At 44.3% G+C, this 21286-nt stretch overlaps 1 protein-coding gene across 1 annotated transcript; it reads left to right on the top strand.

Moving 5' to 3' along the window:
- Nucleotides 1-763: 763 nt before the first annotated feature.
- On the top strand, nt 764-20607 carry LOC147884915 (nucleotide pyrophosphatase/phosphodiesterase-like). Its single transcript, XM_087397079.1, has 12 exons — nt 764-1191; nt 1388-1479; nt 5971-6037; nt 10834-10956; nt 11094-11186; nt 11293-11425; nt 11755-11836; nt 17745-17877; nt 18113-18318; nt 18438-18563; nt 18811-19120; nt 19646-20607. The coding sequence occupies exons 1-12, from the start codon at nt 1015-1017 to the stop codon at nt 19952-19954; spliced, it is 1851 nt and encodes a 616-aa protein (XP_087253205.1). The 5' UTR covers nt 764-1014; the 3' UTR covers nt 19955-20607.
- Nucleotides 20608-21286: the final 679 nt, after the last annotated feature.

The raw sequence follows: 21286 nt of genomic DNA, 5'->3' as shown, positions 1-21286 counted from the left end.
CGAGGGGGCCCTATATAGAGACTAGGCAACAACTAATAATGCATTTGTACAACCACAAGAAAAGTCTAAGGAGACATGGAAATAAAAAGCATGTGGTTTCAAGAGTTCACACTACATAGAGCTAGGGATGATTAATTTGCCGGAGACCCTCAGTATGGCAAGATTGAGACATGAAATGGTGTTCACACGTGACTATAAAGCCTTGGTGTGAAAAGACCCTCACTATGGCAGGATTGAGACATGAAATGTTGTTCACACTTGACTAGACATTGGAAGGATGGGCCCTAAGACGTCCACTTTTTTTGGGCTGTTCACACCTTGGGCGGTGCCTACCAAGAGAGGCACGAATTTTCATCCAATTATTTTGTTGCGAAGTGGAGGGCATGAATTGCATCGAATTATTTATCCTTCATGTAGACATAGGATGCATGTGGGAATTGGGGCATTCAACCGTCGGAGCGGCACATCCGATGTCCGATGTTTTGTGGGGAGGTGCATGGAATGTTTTTTTTTTTTTCCTTTTTTTTTTGGGGGGGGGAGAGGTGCATGGAACGTTGGGGGAAGCTGCAGAGTGTCATTATGGCACGTCAAAAGGACAAGTGATGCCACGTGGCGATTGCAAAGTGTTCTTGGATGTCACGAAAGCGTGTGTGATTATGCCACGGGAAAAGGTGAAGTGATGCCACGTGGCGATTACAAAGTGTTATTGGATCTCACGAAAGCTTTGTTTTGTGGCTGCCGCTGCATTCGAGCTTTCATCGCATTCGATCCAAATGGAACCTCCACAGTCGCCAAGAATCGCAGCACATTTCTGCAATCCATCCTTGTCTCAAACCACAAATTCATCCTCCTCCCACCCCACAATCCATCCTTCGTTCACCCCGTCGTTAGATCCTCATACCTTGCATTGCTTTCATCGCTTCTTTTTTGTAATTCCTTGCGCTTTTAACATGCTTTGTCCCGCTCGAACTCCCTAAGATTTCTGTTTTCTGCACACTTTGTAGCTTCGCCACCATGGAAGGCATTCTTCAATGGTTTGCAATCCTTTTGGTCTTGTCGTATTCTGCTGTAGCCGTGCAATCCGACTCCTCTCATGAGAACCCGCTCTCTAGAATCGCTCTACACCGATCGTCGATTGCATTGGACGCTTCTGTAAACATCAGTGCCTCTCCAAATCTTTTAGGCCTCCAAGTAAGGTTCAAGTAAATACAACCTCTATAATTCATGTGTTTCACTCTTTGGATTGAGTGGATATTTACAAAGAACAAATAACGGCATAATCTTTCCGTCAATAGACGAGATATTGCAAGCTTTTCTGAATGAAAGACTTTTTAATTAAAGAGTATAGAAAACGTCTTGCTGAAGGACGCATTGCGTAATTGTGCAGGGAAACCATGCAGAATGGGTGACGGTAACATTTGAGCGATCCCCTGCTGCAGCAACTGATTGGATTGCTGTCTTTTCGCCGGCTAATTTCAAGTAAAGTTTAGTATTTTGTCAAAACTTTAAAGGTCAAGTTGCACTGCCCTATTTTGCATGCGATTGGCTTTGCATGAAGCTAGTCGCGTTCGATACCTGTATGCTTACGGCAACATACAAATCTGAAGCTTTCGATAACAAGGGAGTTTCACAAAAAGTCAATGTGCCCATCAATTTAGGTTAGATATGTTCCCATATGGCGCATAAGGTATAGATGATATCCTATCAAATGGCAACGAGGGTGACCTGCTTGCCTACCAAATGGCAACGGGTGACCTAGATGTTCCAAGTAGTAATGCTGGACAGTGTCTCCCAAACACTATCCTCGTGTGAGGGAGCTGACGGGATGGGGGATGGGGGAATCGAGTCCTACCTTGATTTGAAAGAACCTTTGTCCCTCCCTTTGACTGCGATTGCTTGGAGTGAATCTTGTTGCATCTTCTAAGTCCAAGCCACAATCCAAAGGGCCCCCTTGCCACATCCTCTATGCTACAGAGCAGCTCCATAGACACCGCAGTATTGTCTCGAAGTCTCTCTCTGCACAGTAGTGTCACCTCCCATCCACTCGCATGTGCTTCAACCATGCCCATCTAGAAGACATACTAATCTTCCTAGGATGGAGGCTAGTCCACAGGCGGGACCAATATCTACTAATGACCTGTGGGGGTACCTACTGCTCCACACAATGCTGCTCTCTTGAAGGGTCCAAGCATCCGCATGTAGCTATAGACGTTAGGCTGATGTGTGTACTGTATGAGAAGAAGGGCACCTTTGTAATCCTCTCTAAGTGCCTTGCTCTAGAAATGGCGCATATCTTGCTTGCACCTGCATGCTCAAGCAAGGGCAGGATTGGTTTGAAGCCATCCTCTTTTAAGAGGAAGTCCTCATTCAATAGGATACCATTATGGACGGTGAGTCTTCCTCTTCCATCTCATCTATACGATTACCATCATACTCCTAACTCAAATAGAACTCTTTGTATCTATTGGCTCACTACTCCCTTGGTATCATGGCTTAACAATAGCACCTTATTCCAAGCTTCTTGGTGACTCAGGAATACGTTGTATTGTGACATCACGGTAACATAAAGCCTTGAGCCCATTTAAGGAGGTTAGGTTCTCATGGAAGATGCAATTGTTAAGGTTAGAGTGATAGCTACTGATCCCAACATCGGCACTTCACAATGGAGGGGACTCATTCCAAGCGTCTTAATAAATCATAGCTACATGTATTTTGACATCACTGGAACCATTTGTAGCCTTAAGCCTCATTTAAGAAGATTTGGTTCTCATGGAAGATGGAATTGTGAAGATTAGTGTGATAGCTGTTGATCCCAACACCGGTGCTGAACTGTTGACATGGCTAGATTTCTAGGTTAGCGTCTTAGGTGTAGAGGCTTTGGACAATTGGCCGAATTCTGGCCACATTATATAGTCCCCCTCCCCCCCCCCCTCTCGTGCCCTCGTCCGTGCAAGGATGTGCGGCTGCCCGAAGCCACACATGGGGCTAAGGAACCTACACTGCATAGGTAGTCACAAGCGAATGGAAGGGGACATATGCCAACAAAATGCACTTTTGCAAAATCAAGGCTCCTTATGCCAACAAATGAGGTTGAGCCTAGGGAGCTTGGTTTTGCCTCTATTCTTCCTGCTACTGTTCGCTGCCCGTTTGTTTCCGCCATGCTTATTCTCTATTTGCCTATTCTCTCTCCCTCTCTCTCTCTCTCTCTCTCTCTCTCTCCCGCCTAGCTCCCTCCCCCCCAAACTCTCCGACCCCCGCGTAGCTCTCCCACCCTACCTAGCTCTCCCACACCCTCCCAGCATCCCTGCCCAGGGCTCCCACACCTAGTCATGGACCTGCTAAAGGCCCCTCCTCCGCCACCTAGTTATGGACCTGCTATAGGCCCCTCTCTCGTCACTCACCTGCTCCAGGCCCCCACGGGCCAGTACCTGGTTGCAGAATTGCTTCCAGGCTCCAACAAGCCAGTTCTATCTGCCACGGGCGTACTCTAGGCCCCCAGGGGAAAGCTACAGCACAGGTGCCTGTTTGCAGGACTACTCCAACATGTTTGTGGATCTGCTCAACATTGCGCCTGCTCATGGGTCTACTCCAGCATAGGCACCAACCTGTTCCAGGCCCCCAAGGGCCATGGACCTGTTCCAGGCCCCCAAGGGCCATGGACCTGTTCCAGCCCAGTCTCTGTTTCGGGCCTCATTGTCTTCTCCATGTTCTTGATCAAGAACTAGCTGCCTGCATCATTTCTTGATCACAAATCTGCTATAGAGGCGCCTGTGATGCCCTTCTAGCTGCTGCTCCTTTCAGCCCAAAGGTCTGGTTCATTTTGAGTATTTTCTACTCCAAACAGGTGGCTCCATTCGAATGGAATTGTATTTCAGGGCACCCCTATTCCAGAGCGCTCCTTGCAGCCACTCTTTGCAGCCAGCATTGTGGTTCTCTTTCAAAAATGGAAGGTGTGAGAGGACATATGCTCTTCTTCCCTCCATATAGGCAAACCTGCAAAGGAGAGAAAACGAAGTGAAAGAGATATCCAGCAAACAAAAGGGGCAAAAGGGGACAAAGTTGACAAGAAGAATGACAAACTTAAGAAGGAAGACAAGCAGCAAATACAGAACAAACTAACACTGAAAGGAAAGATTGAGGCCTTCAATTATGCTGCAACTGCAGTGGACTTTAGACAGATAGCACCGCTATTCAGAAGGACCTAGCACATCCCACACATAGACTTAGTCTCAGCAGCCTCAGCCTCAACTTCAGCTTCAGCTCGAGTTAGTCTTAGCTTCAGCTTCGTCACCGTCATCCTCCCCCCAACCATCTATGGTGACGACAGTACCACCAGGGTAAGCCTGGACACCAACATCAGTGACGGCACTGACGTGCCCTCTTACCCCGACTACCACAGTACTACTCTATGCCTCATCACAATATGCCTATTTCTGTCTCCCTTACTCTCATCCAGCCACCATTCCCCTCCTCAGTGGGACTCTACCACATCCACATTCCAGATGTCACCTCACCGCTCTCAGTCCCCTACCACATGTCCCTACCCTCTATCACTCAGCCCCCCCCATTCAGGCCTACCCATATCTGTCCCTTCATGGCCACACGATCCCATCTGACACACTAGATCACCTTTGCATGGAGGTATAAGGCCTTCGGATGCGAGAGGTAGAGCAGGACTGCCTCATTCATAGCTTGAGTCAGGAGATTTCACTGCTCTGTAAGGATGTGACAGTCGTAGCAACAGACCCGAGCAGTGGGCCAGGCAGTAGAGCCACAAATAGCAAGTATGCAATTGGCTATCGCAAATACTTCCAGATTGGTGGATGTTGCAAAACAGGACTCTGGGAAGGCCACCGTTTCAGCCACCATTTTGGAGCAGCGGCAAAGAGGCAATATGATTCTCAATGTCAGAGTATGAGGCATCCCCGCACACTCACCACTCCCATCAATGAGGCAACCAGCTTCGTGACTTTCACCCTTGGAGTCCAGGAGCATGGAATCGAGGGGGCCAAGTGTATAGGGTGGGACCCCAATCAAGAGCAGCCTCTCATCATTCCCTTCAGGGACACTTAAGCTCACCTTGCGGCACTATGTAGAGGATCAGCTCTACGAGGCCACCCAGAGATTTACTTGGATGAGGACCCTATACCTCTATAGGTATAGGAATCTCATACAACAGGCTGCGAGGGAAAGTGGGCAGTACTCCAAGAGGGATGGCTCTTGATAGGTCTCCAATGGGCATCTGGTGGCTCCCCAGGGGGGGCAAAAGTCTTTATGAACAGTGAATTGAGTTCATTTATACATATTATTACTTAAATTCTTCCTTACATTTAAGAAGATTACCATTCGCAAGACCTTATGAGGCCCTTTTTGAGTTCATTCCTGCTCTAATGGGAAACTTGGACTTGGTTAGCTATACTATTATGGCATCATACCGACCTAATGAAAGGACTTGAATATCCATTTTACACCTCTCTGGATAACGATACTTCTTTCACACTCTCTTATTTACTCTTAGATTCGTTTGAATTCCTCCCCCATGCTACTACATTTTCCTAAGGTGACGGCATTGAGACTATAGTGAGAGCTCTATAGTATCTTCATGGGAGAGACAATTGAAATGGATTATTGTATGGAAGGGAGATCGCTTTGCTGGCAACAACGCCTCATGTTTGAAAGTAATATATTGCTATTCTTTTCTTGCAGTCTTGGCTAAATTTTATTCCATGGGAAAAAGTGAAAGTGAAATTGAAGTACCAGAAGTGTATAATGATTGGGTGATCATATATAAATGGTATTTTGAATGCTTCATACACCACCCAATTTTGTGGATCGTTGTGAGTCTATTTGGCTATTCTATTGAACTTATCTCACTGTAAAAGAGACATCATGACTGGTTTTGGCTACACGTTTCTTAAAAGTAAGAGTAATTGGAGATGGAAATGTTTTTATTTGAATTCTTTTTTACAGTGAATCAATTTGCATCGAGAACAACTCCTCATTTGCAGCACCGCATTTATGCACTGCTCCCATCAAGGTGAGATAGAATGGATATTCCAATTACTTTGTGGTCTCTATTCTTTGGTTGCATTCCTTTAGGAAAAGGACGTTTTGGTCTCTATGGGAATCTTCTTTTGATTGTGCTTCTTAACCGGAGCACTTGAATTTAATCTCTCCTCAAATGCGGCAAGCTTTGCACTCTAATCTAGCTGGTTATAACGCACCTCAATTGTGGTAAGTTTTTTAAAATATAATCTGGTGTGAATATCTTGGTATGGAGAGGTTCATGGGATATTCACACTTCTCAACGTCTTTTTTTGGAGTAGATTGTACCATTGCATACAGGGTAAGGAGAGTCATTGGCATTGCCTTTGGGAATGCCCCTAGTTCATTCACCTAGGAAGGCATTATCAGAATTTTGTGTGTTATTTCAGATGAGGTTACTTAATTGTGCTCGGGGGGTTGCAGCATGGCGCTTTTTTTCACAATGAAGAGCTCTTAGAAGCTTATTCCTTGCAAATACATAGAGGGATGATCACTTGCCCATATCAAGTTGAGGTTTCTCCCTCGTCATCCAAGTGTGGGTTATTATTGGGAGTTCAGACCTATAAGAGTAGCATCACCTCCTTTTTTACTTTAACACTGCGATTGCCATTTTATAAGACTACATTGATTCTTTGTAGAGATTGTTAGTTTTTCCAAGGTGACTTCAAAGTAGTTGAGGTTCGTTGTGAGGCATTTGTGCAGAATTGAAGACACGATTTTCTTTTCTATATGTGCCCATGGAATTATTGGCATCTCTTCTCCCAGGCTGTTATTTGTTACATATGCCTTTTATACTCCCTTAGATACTTTGTCTTCTGTGGATGAACTTGTGCAAGCAAGGATTGATTTGTTCTTATCACTAAGGATGCCTTTGCTTACAATACCAAGAGTTGTGCAACATGGGTAGGAGTTTTTGGTTGTATCATTTTTCAATTAATAGAAGAATATTTTGCCAAAAGAACAAAAAACATATTTTCTCTTTAAAATCCTAATCTAGACTCCAAGCTCAAAAGGTCAAGGGACATGAAATCACACTTGCAACAAGCATGAACAAGCATGAATAAAAATTTATATCCTTCAAAATTATTTTTTATGTTTCCTTTTATTAAAGTTTCCTTACAATGTAGATAATGCTGTCAATAGTTATGAATGGTATCAGTAATTGTGAATTTGGAATTGGATATTCAATGATGGATTGGGTATATGGATTATTGAATAGGATATGCCATGTGTCGGGTGGATCAATGGTAAAGTTCTGACACAGGTCTAAGTGACCAGCAGAACTTAGGCGCTAACGTAGGTCTTCGTTGACCAGCAGGGAACCTTCTCATACGTAATATATTTGTAGGTCACCCCATTCCAAGAGATCTCAAACAAGGTTCAGCTTGAAAAGTATCGGGATTACCACCCAAGGTATGAGCCTTCATGAATATTCTGCCTGTATCCAACAAGATCAACACATTCTGGTCGCTTACTTTGCCCCAAGAGAAGCAATGTTCTCTAGCCTCTGGGTAGGCCACTCTCCCTAGTACATTAGGGACTCCTCCCGCCAAGGCCTCTAGGGGCTCTTTTAGCTTTCTATACTCGCTAAAGCTCAGGGGTTTTTGGGGCATCATATGCCCCTCTTGCCCACATCGGAAACACTTTCCTTCCTTTCAAAAGGTCTCGATTTGTTTAGTGTGAAATTAGGATTGCCTTTCTAGGGAACTTTTGATCTCCCCTCGGTTTCTGAGAGTGAGACTCTTTCCTTTCAGCTCGTTGTGGTGCAAGTTCTTCTTCTCTAGTCCCCTTTTCTTCCTTTTCTGGAATTCAGGATACGCATAAGAACTGCAACCGATGTTGAATGCATAAGATCCTAGATTTTTGTATTAGCCTAGAGGTAGGAAGCAAGGCAAAAGACTTCGACGATCTCTTGATGTAGAGCAAATATTCTTTTCCCATTACACCCCTTACTGGGACACTTAGAATCCACATTCAAGACTCTGTGGATCAGGAAGAGCTTTATATCTCACCATTGAAGCATCATCATGTAGTTTTGGGGTTTCCTTGGTTTCATAGAAAGGGAAGGACAATCAACCAACTAGTGGTCTCTCAAGGAAGGGTACTCTTATGAAAGACTATCATTTATGTGTCTCTAGGTGAAAAAGTAGGTGCCATCTGGAAAGCACAGGTTTTTGGCCACTCTATAAGTTTCAGAGCTTTCATACTCTCTTGTAGTTCTTGGGTTTTGTCAATCTTCTTGCTCCCCTGCGAGTCAACTTTGTAACAATTTTTCTTTTCAAAATAAAAACCTCCGCCAGGGGGAGCGGGAGGGGTGCAGCCCTTATTTCTAGCCTCTAGTTTTGTGTGCCTCTCTCTCTCTCTCTCTCTCTCTCTCTCTCCGCCCGTCGCCCATCTACCCATTTGCCCACCCGTCGCCCGCTTCCTCCGTCTACCCTGCCTGCCTGCCCATCCGTCGCCCGTCGCTCCGTCTCTTGTGCCCACAGCCTTAGCTGCAGCTAGCAATGTAGCTAGCTAGCCAGCTAACTAGTTGCGCCACTAGCAGCCAGCCAACAACCAACAATGCTGCAAGCAGCAGAACCACCACCAGCAGCACTGCTGCCAACAGTAGATCCTCCTTCACTTCACATCTCCATCAGTCCTTTCTTGATCACTTGTTCTCTGTTCCCTACGCACTTCACAGCAAGCTCCTAGGTTCTCTAACCCGGAGTTGGACTAAACCCTAGTCCAACCCGGGGGTTAGGTTCAGCTAGAGGGTTCTACAAAAATAGCCAATATGGAATGGCCTACCCTCTCCTCCAAATCCCCCTCAACTCCATCAGCCTCAACCATCAAGACTCAGCACTCTACAGTTGCAGCCATGATACTCTCTCCGTATGCACGCAATTACCAACAAGAAGGGTCCAAATGACCCATCATTGGTCAACATGAACAGATTTATTATTTGCAGCAAGCGGTCAAAGAGTAAGGCTTGAGCTGGCAAAAGTAAAAGCCCGACTTTAAGTTCTAGAGGGACCTAGCAAGCAGGCAGTAATTGTTGAGGTTGTGAACTCATGTAAGAATTCTCCTCCTACTCAATTAGTCTCTACAGTCAAAGATATGGTACATACTGAAGTACAATCAATCAAGAAAGAAGTGATTGAGGAGTTCGACACAAAGGCAAACAAGACTAATATCCAAGAAGAGATCAAAGAACATGAAGCCAGAGGTGACAATGCATTGGAGATTAGAGTGGGGGGCTCCCTGAAGGATGGTTCAAAGATGATGACTCTTTCGGTGAGACTTTAGCACACAAAGCACCCATGCCTAATATTGAATGGAAAGTTGATGATGATAATGATGATGATGATGATGATGACGGAGCAACCAATATCCGGCACTCCAAAGGACATGCTATCCTTACACTTAAGTCACGAGATTTACAGATCGAGCTTCTTCGACAATCTTACAAGTTGAAAGGGACCAAGATATGGATAGCTGAGGAACTTACACGAGCTCAATTGAAGAATAGGGCAACGGAATTAGCTAAAGTCAGGGCTGCTAGGAAGGATGGAAAATGGGAAGTTTACCGTGAAGGCATAGCACTAATCAAAGAGTTTAAATCGAAACCAAAAATACTCGCAGTCTTAAACTGATGTATGGCTGATTACTCTTTCAGACTATTATGTAGGTACTCTAAATAATCGGGGTTGCTTTTGCACTCCCTGGGAGCTGCCATGTGCCCTCCCTAAAGCAAATGTACTAGATGGTTCTTTTCTTTCCCATAGAGCTGTTAGTCTCCCGTGGACATTAATAGACTCTCTCTCTCTCTCTCTCTCTCTCTCTCTCTCTCTCTCCCTCCTTAATTTGAGTTCACTCCTATTCAAATCATTTATGTCCCTCATTGGTTTAAGTTTGCAAAACAATCAATATTAGTTTGATCCTAAAGTGCGAGTTAACTGGAGCTGCTGCGATTTATTGAAGAGGCTGAATTTGCACGTTGGTGGACTTTCAGACCCGCCTAGTTGGTTGACTTGACTGGCAGGCCTCTCCTGGAATTAGTCTCTACAGTCAAGGATCTTGTTCACACAGAAGTGCAAACAATAAAGAAGAAAATGAATATAGAGGTGGCAATTCAGGATGAGATTAAGGAGCACGAAGCCAAATGCATTAATGCATTGAAGATAAAGATAGGAAGCCTTTTTGAAGGCTGGTTCAATGATGAGGATATGAACAAAGAGACTCTTAGCACACATCAAATCAGGCACCCCTACCATTGAATGGCTGGAAGAAGACAAAGACATGACAGATTCCATTAACTAATATTGGTGACTCTCAAGGGCATGCCGTAATTACGTTTAGCACACAGGATATAGGAATCAAGCTTCTTCAGCAATCTCCATAAGGGACCAAGATATGGATAGCCGAAAAACTCACAAGAGCTTAATTGAACGAAAAGGCAACGGAAATAGCCAAGGTCAAGGCTGCTAGGAAGGATGGAAAATAGGCAGTATATCGTAAGGGCGTGGCCCTCAGCAAGAAGTTCAAATCCAAATCATAAGATCCTCAGTCTTAAACTGATGTATAACTGCTTATTATCTTAATTTCAAACTACGGTGTAGGTATCTTATAATTTGTTTAGACAAAATTAGAAGCTTTTGAGGGAATGACAGCATAAATAGAAAGAGGAGACTGAAGTGAATTTAAGGAGGGGCACACACCACACAAGTTATTAGGGAAATTTTTGGAGAGGATAGGAAATTTGTCTATGAATGCAACTTCTAATATCATTTTCTTCTTGTGGTCCAGTACCAATATGCAAACTTCACTTCTCCTAGTTACGAAACAACAGGAAAAGGAGTTCTGCATTTCCGGCTTATCAATCAACGGTCTGATTTTTCTTTTGGGTATTTCTCTGGTGATATCTCTAATGTAAGTTTTATCTGTTTCTCTTGTTTCTTCATTATTGTATGAATTTTCTTCTTTTTTATCATGCTCTCCTTTTGTTAGCAGAGCAACGTGTCAGTTGAGGAGACTGATCTATCTTTTGTTTGTGGATGATAATGTAGCCTGTGCTTCTAGCAGTTTCGAAACCTATCATGTTTGCAAATCCCAAAGCTCCCCTTTATCCCCGGTTGGCCTTGGGGAAATCTTGGAATGAGGTAGAACTCATGCCGTAACTTGCAATGGACCATGTCGTTGTCTTGTTATGGTTGTTCAAAGTTCAGGGTAGTCTAAGAATTGGAACTGTCTGTCTTGATGACTCAGGTAACCGTGACATGGACGAGTGGTTATGGAATTGATGAAGCAATGCCTCTTGTCAGGTGGGGGACTGAAGAAGACAAGAGACAGCACATAAGTGCTGCAGGCACTTTGACCTATGAAAGGAATAGCCTATGTGGTCTCTCTCTCTCTCTCTCTCTCTCTCTCTCTCTCTCTCTCTCTCACACACACACACACACACACACACACACACACACACACGTGCGCGCACGCGTGTGCGCACAGCAAGGACTTGTGAATTCAAGCTTGTATGCATGCATACTTTGGAGCATAATGAAATATGTGTTATTGGGTGCAGATGTATGCATGCATTCATACAAACTTCAAAATTACCCTTAAGTATTTTTTCAGTGTACAATGCTATGTCAGTCGAGGGATAAGAAAGTCATATTTTTTGAAGTATAGCCTTGAGACTGCAGTTCACTTACAGACAAGGCTTCTTGGCAGGGTCGCCAGCACGTTCAGTTGGTTGGCGCAATCCAGGGTTCTTTCACACTGGATTCTTGACGGATGTATGGCCAAATGTGAAGTAAGGATAATTACTTCATTCTTCTCTTGGTTTTGATATGTTATGGCAGTGCATCATGTCATATTACTTCATTCTTCTCTTGGTTTTTATATGTTATGTTATTGTTTTGTTTTGTTTTGAGAGCGGGCTTTGCTACGTGGATGGTGCTGCTCAGTACCAGCATTTAAAGATAGACAATGGTATTTGACAAATGGTGATTTGTCACCAGTGTGGTGAGTAGGATTGCCATCCTGGTTTGAACTTGCTACCCCTGTCCCTTTCTCTCCCTAGCTGCCTCATTGTTTCTCTTCCTATCTATGTGCTCCTTGCTTGCTAGTACCTCCCCTCTGCCTCAACCCAGCTTCCTTTTTAAGACCTTCCACAGAGATCTTCCTCCCTACCTACGTGTCATTTTGCCAGCCTGTTTTCTGCCTTGCACCCCCATTTCAGATCTGCCAGTTAGTTGCTGCTTTGGTGCCAACCTACCTCCTTGCTTCCCCTGTCCTGGCTCTGGTTTTTCCCTCCATACCCTAATAAAGTTTTCACTCTTTCTTTCTTGAGGGCCACTAGAACCTCCATCTCATCGACTTCTCAAAGATGTATAATCCAGCTTCCTTTTTAAGACCTCCCACAGAGATCTTCCTCCCTCCCTACGTGTCATTTTGCCAGCCTGTTTTCTGCCTTGCACCCCCATTTCAGATCTGCCAGTTAGTTGCTGCTTTGGTGCCAACCTACCTCCTTGCTTCCCCTGTCCTGGCTCTGGTTTTTCCCTCCACACCCTAATGAAGTTTTCACTCTTTCTTTCTTGAGGGCCACTAGAACCTCCATCTCATCGACTTCTCAAAGATGTATAATCCTGTGCCAAATTGTAGAGGGTACCCTCCGACCTGCCCCCCCACTCCTGTGACCTTCTCCCCCACCCTCGTTTACTCACGCCCACTCCACGTCCCCCACCCCTACAACCTGCTCCTGCTCCCTGCTCTCCCACCCCTGCGGCCTGCTCGCACACCCACTGCCTGCTGTCTCTCCCTCCACCTCCCTCTCCTACTCCTGTCCTCCCCCCTCCCCCCAAAATACCTAACCCGCTGCTGCTTCTCCTGCCTTTCCCATCCTTGCTGCCCCCCTCTCTTGCTAGTCAGTCCAGCTCTGCGGCCTGCTCTCACACCCACTGCCTGCTGTCCTGAGAATTTCTTGGAGTCATACACATCAGGTCACTATAAGGTCAGATCCTGAGAATTTCTTGGAGTCATACACATGTTAAGATATTTTTTTCTATACAAAGACCCATTAGAGTCCTGAGAAACCTTTAGCTTTAGTTTGTAGATACACGTCGGAGTCAACATACTGTAATGAGACTAGAGAGACAGGTGGAGTACGTGAAACAGTAGGAGTGGCAGTTGAAAAGAGATCATCTCTCACTGGAATGATCTTGGTCAATATGCATGACACACACGCCAGGTCTCTTTGAATTCAGATCCAATGCATCTGCTAACATGACCTTTTCATTGCAGTGTGCTATTTCCCTCCTTAGACCTCACATTTTGCTAGGGATCTCCATTAGGAGGCTGAGACATCACCATATGCAACAGACGACATGGATTTTTTGAGCCATGGGAAAGTCCTTGATTGGGAACTTCAACATGAGGATGGTTGTGTGCTACCTTATGTTGATCTGGATGAGGAAGGGATATCTGGAGTTTCCGTTACAAACAGACGAGTCTTTATGACTTGTACGGGCTCTCTTTCTTGGATATGGATAGGATACATGACCTCATAACCTATAATGGTCTGGACCGATGGTCTTCCATGGGTGAATTCACTTGCTTTCCACACATGGCAGGCTGTAGCATAGTTGACTATCTCATGGGATCCCATGCCTTGGCCTCACACATCACTGACTTCTCATTTTCCCCACCATCTCCTGGAGTTGATCATACTCATATTTTCTTTAGCCTGTTCATCCCCCACCACAAAAAAAGATGGACGGCACACGTAGGGGATAACCTATGATCGAAGTGGATGTCGTGTGGTATGTGGACGGTGTAGTGGTGTGTATCCCTACTTACAAATCTTGAGGATATCTCACATCTAGAGGATGGTGTGGCTCTGATCACCCACTCCCTTAAGGAAGTTTCTTGAGTGATGGACGACTCCTCTCACTAACTCCACCCTCTAGCACTCCTATGCACACACGTTATACGACTAGCTGTTCCCTAACCTCTCACAAGCACCTCGCCCCCCCTCTTCTGCACTATTCACCACCTGTGACATTAGACACTGAGGGGCTATGTGCAGAATTCATTGCATATGGACTTGCTACCCTGGTCCCGATCTTGGTGAAGCTTTTTATGAAAGTGGTATGTACCGGTTTTTCCCACATCGGGACCCTTAACACCATTGTCCCTATGCACAATGCAGGGGATCCCATGAGCCTGGAAAACTACAAAACCATCATATCATGTCCAAGATTTATGCCTCGTTAATTGACATGCAAGCTGGCTGCTTTGTAAAGCTCGAGGGACTCAGAGCTGATGGAATGCCATAGTTACTAGGGAATGTGCACATTAACGGAACGTGTCCCTTTGGGGAACGAGAATGCCAAAATCCCAAGGAAAAGGAATGGGGAGGGAACACTGCATCACCTACCTATAACAAACACACTATTCTATACATTAGAAACCATGAACTTAGAATTCAGTAACACTGGTTACTGAATTCACAACTCACAACAAATTACAACAGCTTTTGGACCAAATTTGGAGTGAGGGCTCAAGACATAAAGAAAATCATGATATCTGCGATTAACTTGAGTCTTGGAATCTGGATACAAGAAAAGGAGACCTCCTAGAAAGCTAGCTACTACATGCCTGATGTATGGTGGCATGATTGATGGAATCCACTCAGCACTCTCCACCTTAATGATCAATCTAAATCCGCAGCATTGTAGTCGCTACCTTCTTGCTCCTGTTCATCATTTCCATCATCTGCATCATCTCCATCTCCTTGGTCATCTCCGATATGAACCATAGATGTACCCACCCTAGCTGGCCATCCTTCTATCTCCATCTGTTGAATTCCTCACGGCTGTACCCAACATTCCTCTTCTGAAGCAAACACAAGTTTGCAATGTGCATGCACAAACACAAGGTCATTTTCCTTTTGTGTCCCAAGTCTGTTCCTCTTCTTTAATGCAATGTGCCAAAACCTACTCCACCAGTGCTCACAAGGAGAGGAACTAGCTCCTTGACTCAAAATGTGGATAGCCAAACTTTGCAACAAAGTTGTATCGGCCCCATAATCCTCCACCACAGAGTAGACTCCTCCGTGCATCCTCTGAGCCACACATTCCATATTTGTCCATCTCCCATCCTCGCATCACCTCCTTATCCAACTCTTGCTTGTTTCCTTGAAATTCAGAGTCCAAGACATAAGCTGCAACATGCAAGGGTGAACGATAGGAGTTACACCACTCCACTGTGAAGTCTACTAATCTTGTTTCTAGTCAGGAATAGTCACCTTCTCCTTCAAAGTTTCAATCATTTTGTCCATTACCTTAAAGAACTTGCCAATGCATGGCTCATCACTGCCCATAAGCCTCATCAAAAGGATGATGGGCTTCACTATTTACACCATATGACTAGCATCCTCCCAAAAGGCATAAGATAAACATAGAGACTTGCCTTCCAAGGCAACTACACTGGTGGAATCCTTCCATACCTCCCATTGATTATAAACAACAAGCTGCCTTAGAGCATTTTTATCTTGCAGAAGACACTCCAACATGATGAAGTTGCATGCAAAACGTGTCTCTGAATACTTAAAGAGGTATTTGGAGGCAATCTTGTGATACAATGCAAGAATATAGTGGTGTCATGTTGATAAAACCAATGATATCTTTTGCAAAATCGATTATTGGATGCACCCAAGCAAGCCTCCCTATGTGCTTCAGTAATTTGTTCAAACAATGTGCTAAAAGTTAGTATCAAATGTCTTCCATTCCTCTTGGAGGTGTTTGTGTTTCAGTCTCCCACACAGTGTCCCTATACTTTTTTTATCAAGGTGAGCCTATCACATGATGAGCAGTATGGATGGGTATTCGCGTGGACGAGTCCAGGATTGGGATCCTAAATGTGTATGCCCCTGCTTGTAGGCAGCATCGTCCTGCCTTTTGGAGACGTATGATGGAGTGCCTCCCAAACATTGACTCTTGGATTATTGGAGGTGACTTCAACAACCTAGAGTTTCAAGAGGATATGTAGGGAGGAGCTTCTTTTGCAGAGATGCCCGCAGCGGAGAGGAGTATTGAGGATCAGTTCATTTTCGCGATCAGTGGTTGAGACCCATGGAGAGACGGAGTTCACTTGGCTTCCTGGCAGCCTTCTTTGCTCTTTTGGTCAGAGGAGGCATGATGGCTTGCTAGAGGGCCTTGACAGGTTTTATGTTGGGATTGACCGATGCATAGAGGGGGTTCATGGGTATTTTGGTAGACACCACGATGTCGGTTGTGCTTCACTTAGAACAGCCCGTCATGGACTTCCTCAGAAGGGGTTCATATTTCAAATGCTCTACTTCAAGAGGAGTAGGTGCAATAGGAGCCAGAGGCTGGGTGGGCTACTTGGGTGATAGACATGATCTAGAGGAGCAATGAGGAGCTCCAATTCCAGGCTATTATCCAGAGGCATGCTCTGCAAGAGCGAGACAACACTCAGATGGGATTTAACATCCTTAGAGTGCCTTAGGGAGAAGGATCTAGACTCCCGGTGGCTTATAGAGGCTGGTATGAGAGTGCGAGGCTTGACCTTCAAGCTACGGAGGTCCAACGAGCCGAGTTTTTTATCACTCTTCTCGAGCCATATAGATGTAATTGGGAGACAGGATGACAAGACAGTTCTTTCAGACGACTGAGCCACGATCAACTGGGTCTCAGCTCCAGTGGCTGAGGGATACGAACAGTTGATGCATACAGATCCACAGTAGATCCTCGATATGACCACAAACTTCTATTGACAGTTATTTCAGTCCGAGGAGCAGTCTCCCCAGATTCTTGCAGCTAGAGAGGCAGTGTGGAATCAGATGCTGATAGTGGTCCCTGCGAGCTTGAGCGGGTAGTTAGAGGTGCTGTTAACTAACCACAAACTTCTGTTGACAGTTGTTTCAGTCCGAGGAGCAGTCTCCCCAGATTCTTGCAGCTAGAGAGGAAGTGTGGAATCAGATGCTGATAGTGGTTCCTGCGAGCTTGAGCAGGTAGTTAGAGGTGCTGTTAACTGATAAGGAGCTCTGGGAGGCCCTCAAGGCTCTCTTGTCTCAGAAGTGCCCTAGGGAGGATGGCTTAACATACCTTTGTTTGTTCTTTTGGGAGCATATCCTCAACTCACCTTGGTTGGCTTTTCAAGGGATTTTCACCCCAGAAAAAGAGGTGAGTCCAGGGGCCAGGATGAGTCGTCCTCTGTATGCTTGAGGACCATTGGCCTGGATTTCGAGGGATTTCCCCCAGTGAGCAGTCTACCTAGTTTTCTGAGGCCTGTACAGAACCATGAACACGTGTTTTTTAAAGGAGAATAATGGTCCATTGGAACATGTGCTGGTGTGCTGGAAGGTCAAGCAATTACTCTCTGATAAAATCAGTGAGCTGTCTATGCCTACCTGCCCTTGTTTGTGTTAGAAAGTATTAATGCAGCATGGTTTAGTGGGCTTCTAAATGCCACCTCTCCTTTTCGTTGCGAGTGTTCAGATAATATCGGTTATATTGGCTTTCATGTTGAGAATTAGTATAATTTAAAGATGCTACAGAAATACTTTATAAAATCTATATGCTTTGAAACCTATGCTTGCTCATGAAAAACCACCAGCATGGATTATTTTCCCTAGTATCTGTTAATTAATGGATTATGGAAACCCTCAAATAATGCTTAATGAATGTTGTTGCTAGGTACCATTACCAGGTTGGTCACAAGTTGATGAATGGAACATTTGAGTGGAGTGAAGAAAGATCCTTCCAGGGGCCTCCCTTTATAGGGCAAAATTCATTGCAACGTGTTGTCATATTTGGAGACTTGGGCAAGGTTGCTTTCTTTCCTTGCAAGTTCAATATCTGTAGTGGTGCTGGCAAGAGCTTCCTAATAGTTTATTCCGACCAACTTTGCAATCAATGAATTCCTTTAATACGAGAACCAGACAATTGTCCCTTATGTATATTGATTCATTGTGGGGACCCCAGTTTTCAAAGTGACTTAATTTACAGCAACACCCTCTGATTTGTACACCTGGGACAAATTTCAAGTTGTCATTTTTTTGCAGGCAGAGCGAGATGGATCAAATGAGTATGCGAATTATCAACCTGGCTCATTGAACACTACTGACCGTCTTGTAGAGGATTTGGACAATATTGACATCATTTTCCTCATTGGGGATTTAGCCTATGCAAATGGATATCTGTCCCAATGGGATCAGTTCACAGAACTCGTGGAGCCCTTGAGTTCTCGTGTACCATACATGGTTGCCAGGTTGGAAGAAATTATTGTGAATACTTTTGAGTGATCCCACTTATGATCTCTTAAGTATAGGATTTTTAAATAGATTCAAAAGCTGATCAATGAAAGCCGTGTGCGGTACTTTCTTGCAGTGGGAACCATGAACGTGATTGGCCGAATTCAGGATCCTTTTATCAAACTACTGATTCTGGAGGAGAATGTGGTGTTGTCGCAGAGACAATGTTTTATATGCCTACCAGAAACAGGGCCAACTTCTGGTATATAACTTTGTGCAAAATGTTGCTTTCTTCTATATATGTAAAGAGAGAGGTCATTTTTTCCTTGTTCGACTTTGTTTGAGGTTTTATCATTTTCTGGGATTTGAATGTAACTGGTTCTTAGAATTGCAAAGATTTGAAATGCCATTCCTATCAATTACCTGACACCTAGGCGGATAAGAAATGCAATTATCTCAGTTACTTCGTGCAAATTTACTGCATTTAAAGCAATACATTGTGCATACAGGTATTCTGCAGACTATGGCCTCTTTCACTTTTGTATTGCTGACTCAGAGCATGACTGGAGGCCGGGCACAGAGCAGTATAAATTTATAGAAGAATGTCTTTCTTCAGCAGATCGGCAGAAGCAGCCGTGGCTCATCTTCATTGCTCATCGTGTTCTTGGGTACTCGTCAGGTTCAGAGTATGCTACAGAAGGAACATTTGAAGAACCTTTTGGAAGAGAATCTTTACAGCAATTATGGCAGAAATACAAAGTTGACCTGGCCTTCTATGGACATGTTCATAATTACGAGCGCACTTGCCCTGTTTATGAAGTATGTGTGTGTGTGTCTCTCTCTCTCTCTCTCATCTTTCCATGTGCATGCATTCTTGTGTGAACTCAGAGGCTGTTCTGTCTTTCTTCTCCTCTGACATTATTTCCTGTGCTCGTATGCTATTCTGTCTGTCTATTTCTCACATTTTACCCTTTATATCCTCGACTCTCTTCAAATAATATTATTGACAAATATGTGCACACTCATTTTTCCAAGTTAGCTAACAGTCATTCTTATAAACAGCCATTCCATCTTAACTTTAACTTTTTTAAAGATGGAAAAGATGACTCAAGGACTGCCAGCACATCAGACAAAATCATTGACTGCTGCTCTCTGCTGATATCTTTGTAATGTTTGTTGAAATTCGAAATTATGACTCACCCCCTTCCTAATGAACAAGTCAAATTTGAAAGATGGTTCGCTTGTCCACTTCAGCCTGCTTTCCCTTGCAAATGCTGTTATGCGAGGCAAATCCTACAGCTGTGTTTTAAATTCAGAGTTTAACAAAACTATGTTGCTGTGCAGAGCGTTTGTGTGAGCCAAGAGGGAAGAACTTACTCAGGTACCTTCAATGCGACAATTCATCTTGTGGTGGGAGGGGGAGGATCTCACTTGGCAGGCTTCACTACTATAAACACGACTTGGAGCTTGTTTAAGGATCATGACTTTGGCTTCACAAAATTGACTGCATTCAATTCGTCTACCTTGCTGTTGGAATATAAAAAAAGCAGTGATGGCAAGGTTTACGATCATTTGTGGATATCAAGGCAGTACAAAGATGTCCTTGGCTGTGATAGCTTAATGAATTGTCCTGAAACTACATTGGCTTCATAATGCTCTCTCTCTCTCTCTCTCCACCCATATTGACCGACATCAGCCCTCTATCATGTGCCACAGCCCCCTACATCACTGGAGCCTCTCGTGGACTTGGCTCCTCAGCGAGCATACAGAGGACCATAACTCCACACTGCAGCTCCCATCTTCTCCATAGACTCAGACACTTTGTACTAGTTCTTTATGTTTATGTTGTACGTCTTGGGTATAGGTGCCCACTTAGAGGCTCCATCCATCCAGCTCATTGTATCTGGTTTTTTCAGTCTCATAGACCCTTTGTTCTTTCCAAGACACTAATAAAATCTAGATATATATAACTCTGGAAACAAGGATACTCCAAGGAAAATATTTCAAGGTACAAAAGGCCTGGGAAAAATCAGGATTGGTTCAAATAATTGGAAGTGAAAAAGGGAAGGTGGTGTGAGATCCCAGGAGAGATCTGCCACTAGAACTGACGGGAGCTTTGGAATGTACCAGTCAGCGGGGGATTTTGTCCATGGACAACTTAGAATTCAAGAACTAGCGACGTTGGAGAGTCATAACTATTTCTTTTTGTTTCACTTTAGTAAGGAAGGTTAGCTTTTGGTAAAGCAGTTTCACAGGGCTGCTTAAATATTGATATTGTATCCACTCCATGTCCAATGGATACTCTTATGTCGAGCAAGGAAATTTAATAAAATATCTCTCCCTCTCCCCCTTTCCCTCCCCCGGGCCCCCCCCCCCCCCCCCCCCCCGGTCCCCCGCTCCCTCTCTCTCTCTCATGGCAATTAATATAAATTTCAGTTTTCAAGAGGTTGCACAAGCATTGTCCTCCATCTCTCATTTGTCCAACCACTGCTAAACCTAGTCATCTATTTCTGTTATGGTTATTTTCACCGTTGATGTCAGCCACTATTGATGTTAGTTTCACCTTTGATTTCAGCCTATATTCTAGGAACCTCCTATTCTACTCACAAGGACAAGGAAAATCAAGTTCTACATAAAGTACATTGTATTGGTTTGTCATAAGATTGAAGAAGAGACAAGTTAACCAACGTTGTCTGGTGGCCAAGGTGAAAGAAAGATTCAATTAACAAACAGTGCAACTATAGGGACATCTCATCAGAAGAATCCCATTAAATAAAACCCCAAGTGAGTAACCTGATGTCAAGAGGCTATGGTTAAACATGTGACAAACCTCATATTAAAGGTTGGGTGCATGTCCACAGGCAATCCTTCTTACTTTTAGCCATAGAGAGGCAGTGTTGATGTATGAGGGAACTACCCATGCTCTGTCCATAGTGCCTGAGGGCTGAACACGGTTTACAACAGCCACAGGGGATATGGAAATTA

The sequence above is a fragment of the Dipteris shenzhenensis genome, chromosome 26, assembly GCF_047967505.1.
Source record: "Dipteris shenzhenensis isolate YYH24624 ecotype China chromosome 26, Dip_SZ_1.0, whole genome shotgun sequence".
In the NCBI taxonomy this organism is placed as follows: Eukaryota; Viridiplantae; Streptophyta; class Polypodiopsida; order Gleicheniales; family Dipteridaceae; genus Dipteris; species Dipteris shenzhenensis.
This window is presented reverse-complemented; position numbering and strand designations above follow the sequence as displayed.

Excerpts from the sequence above, each read along its gene's own strand:
- LOC147884915 (XM_087397079.1), top strand. The coding sequence starts at position 1,015 with ATGGAAGGCATTCTTCAATGGTTTGCAATCCTTTTGGTCTTGTCGTAT. Across the intron at positions 11,837-17,744 it reads GATGTATGGCCAAATGTGAA|GTACCATTACCAGGTTGGTC; the intron begins GTAAGGATAATT and ends TGTTGTTGCTAG. Across the intron at positions 17,878-18,112 it reads TATTTGGAGACTTGGGCAAG|GCAGAGCGAGATGGATCAAA; the intron begins GTTGCTTTCTTT and ends ATTTTTTTGCAG.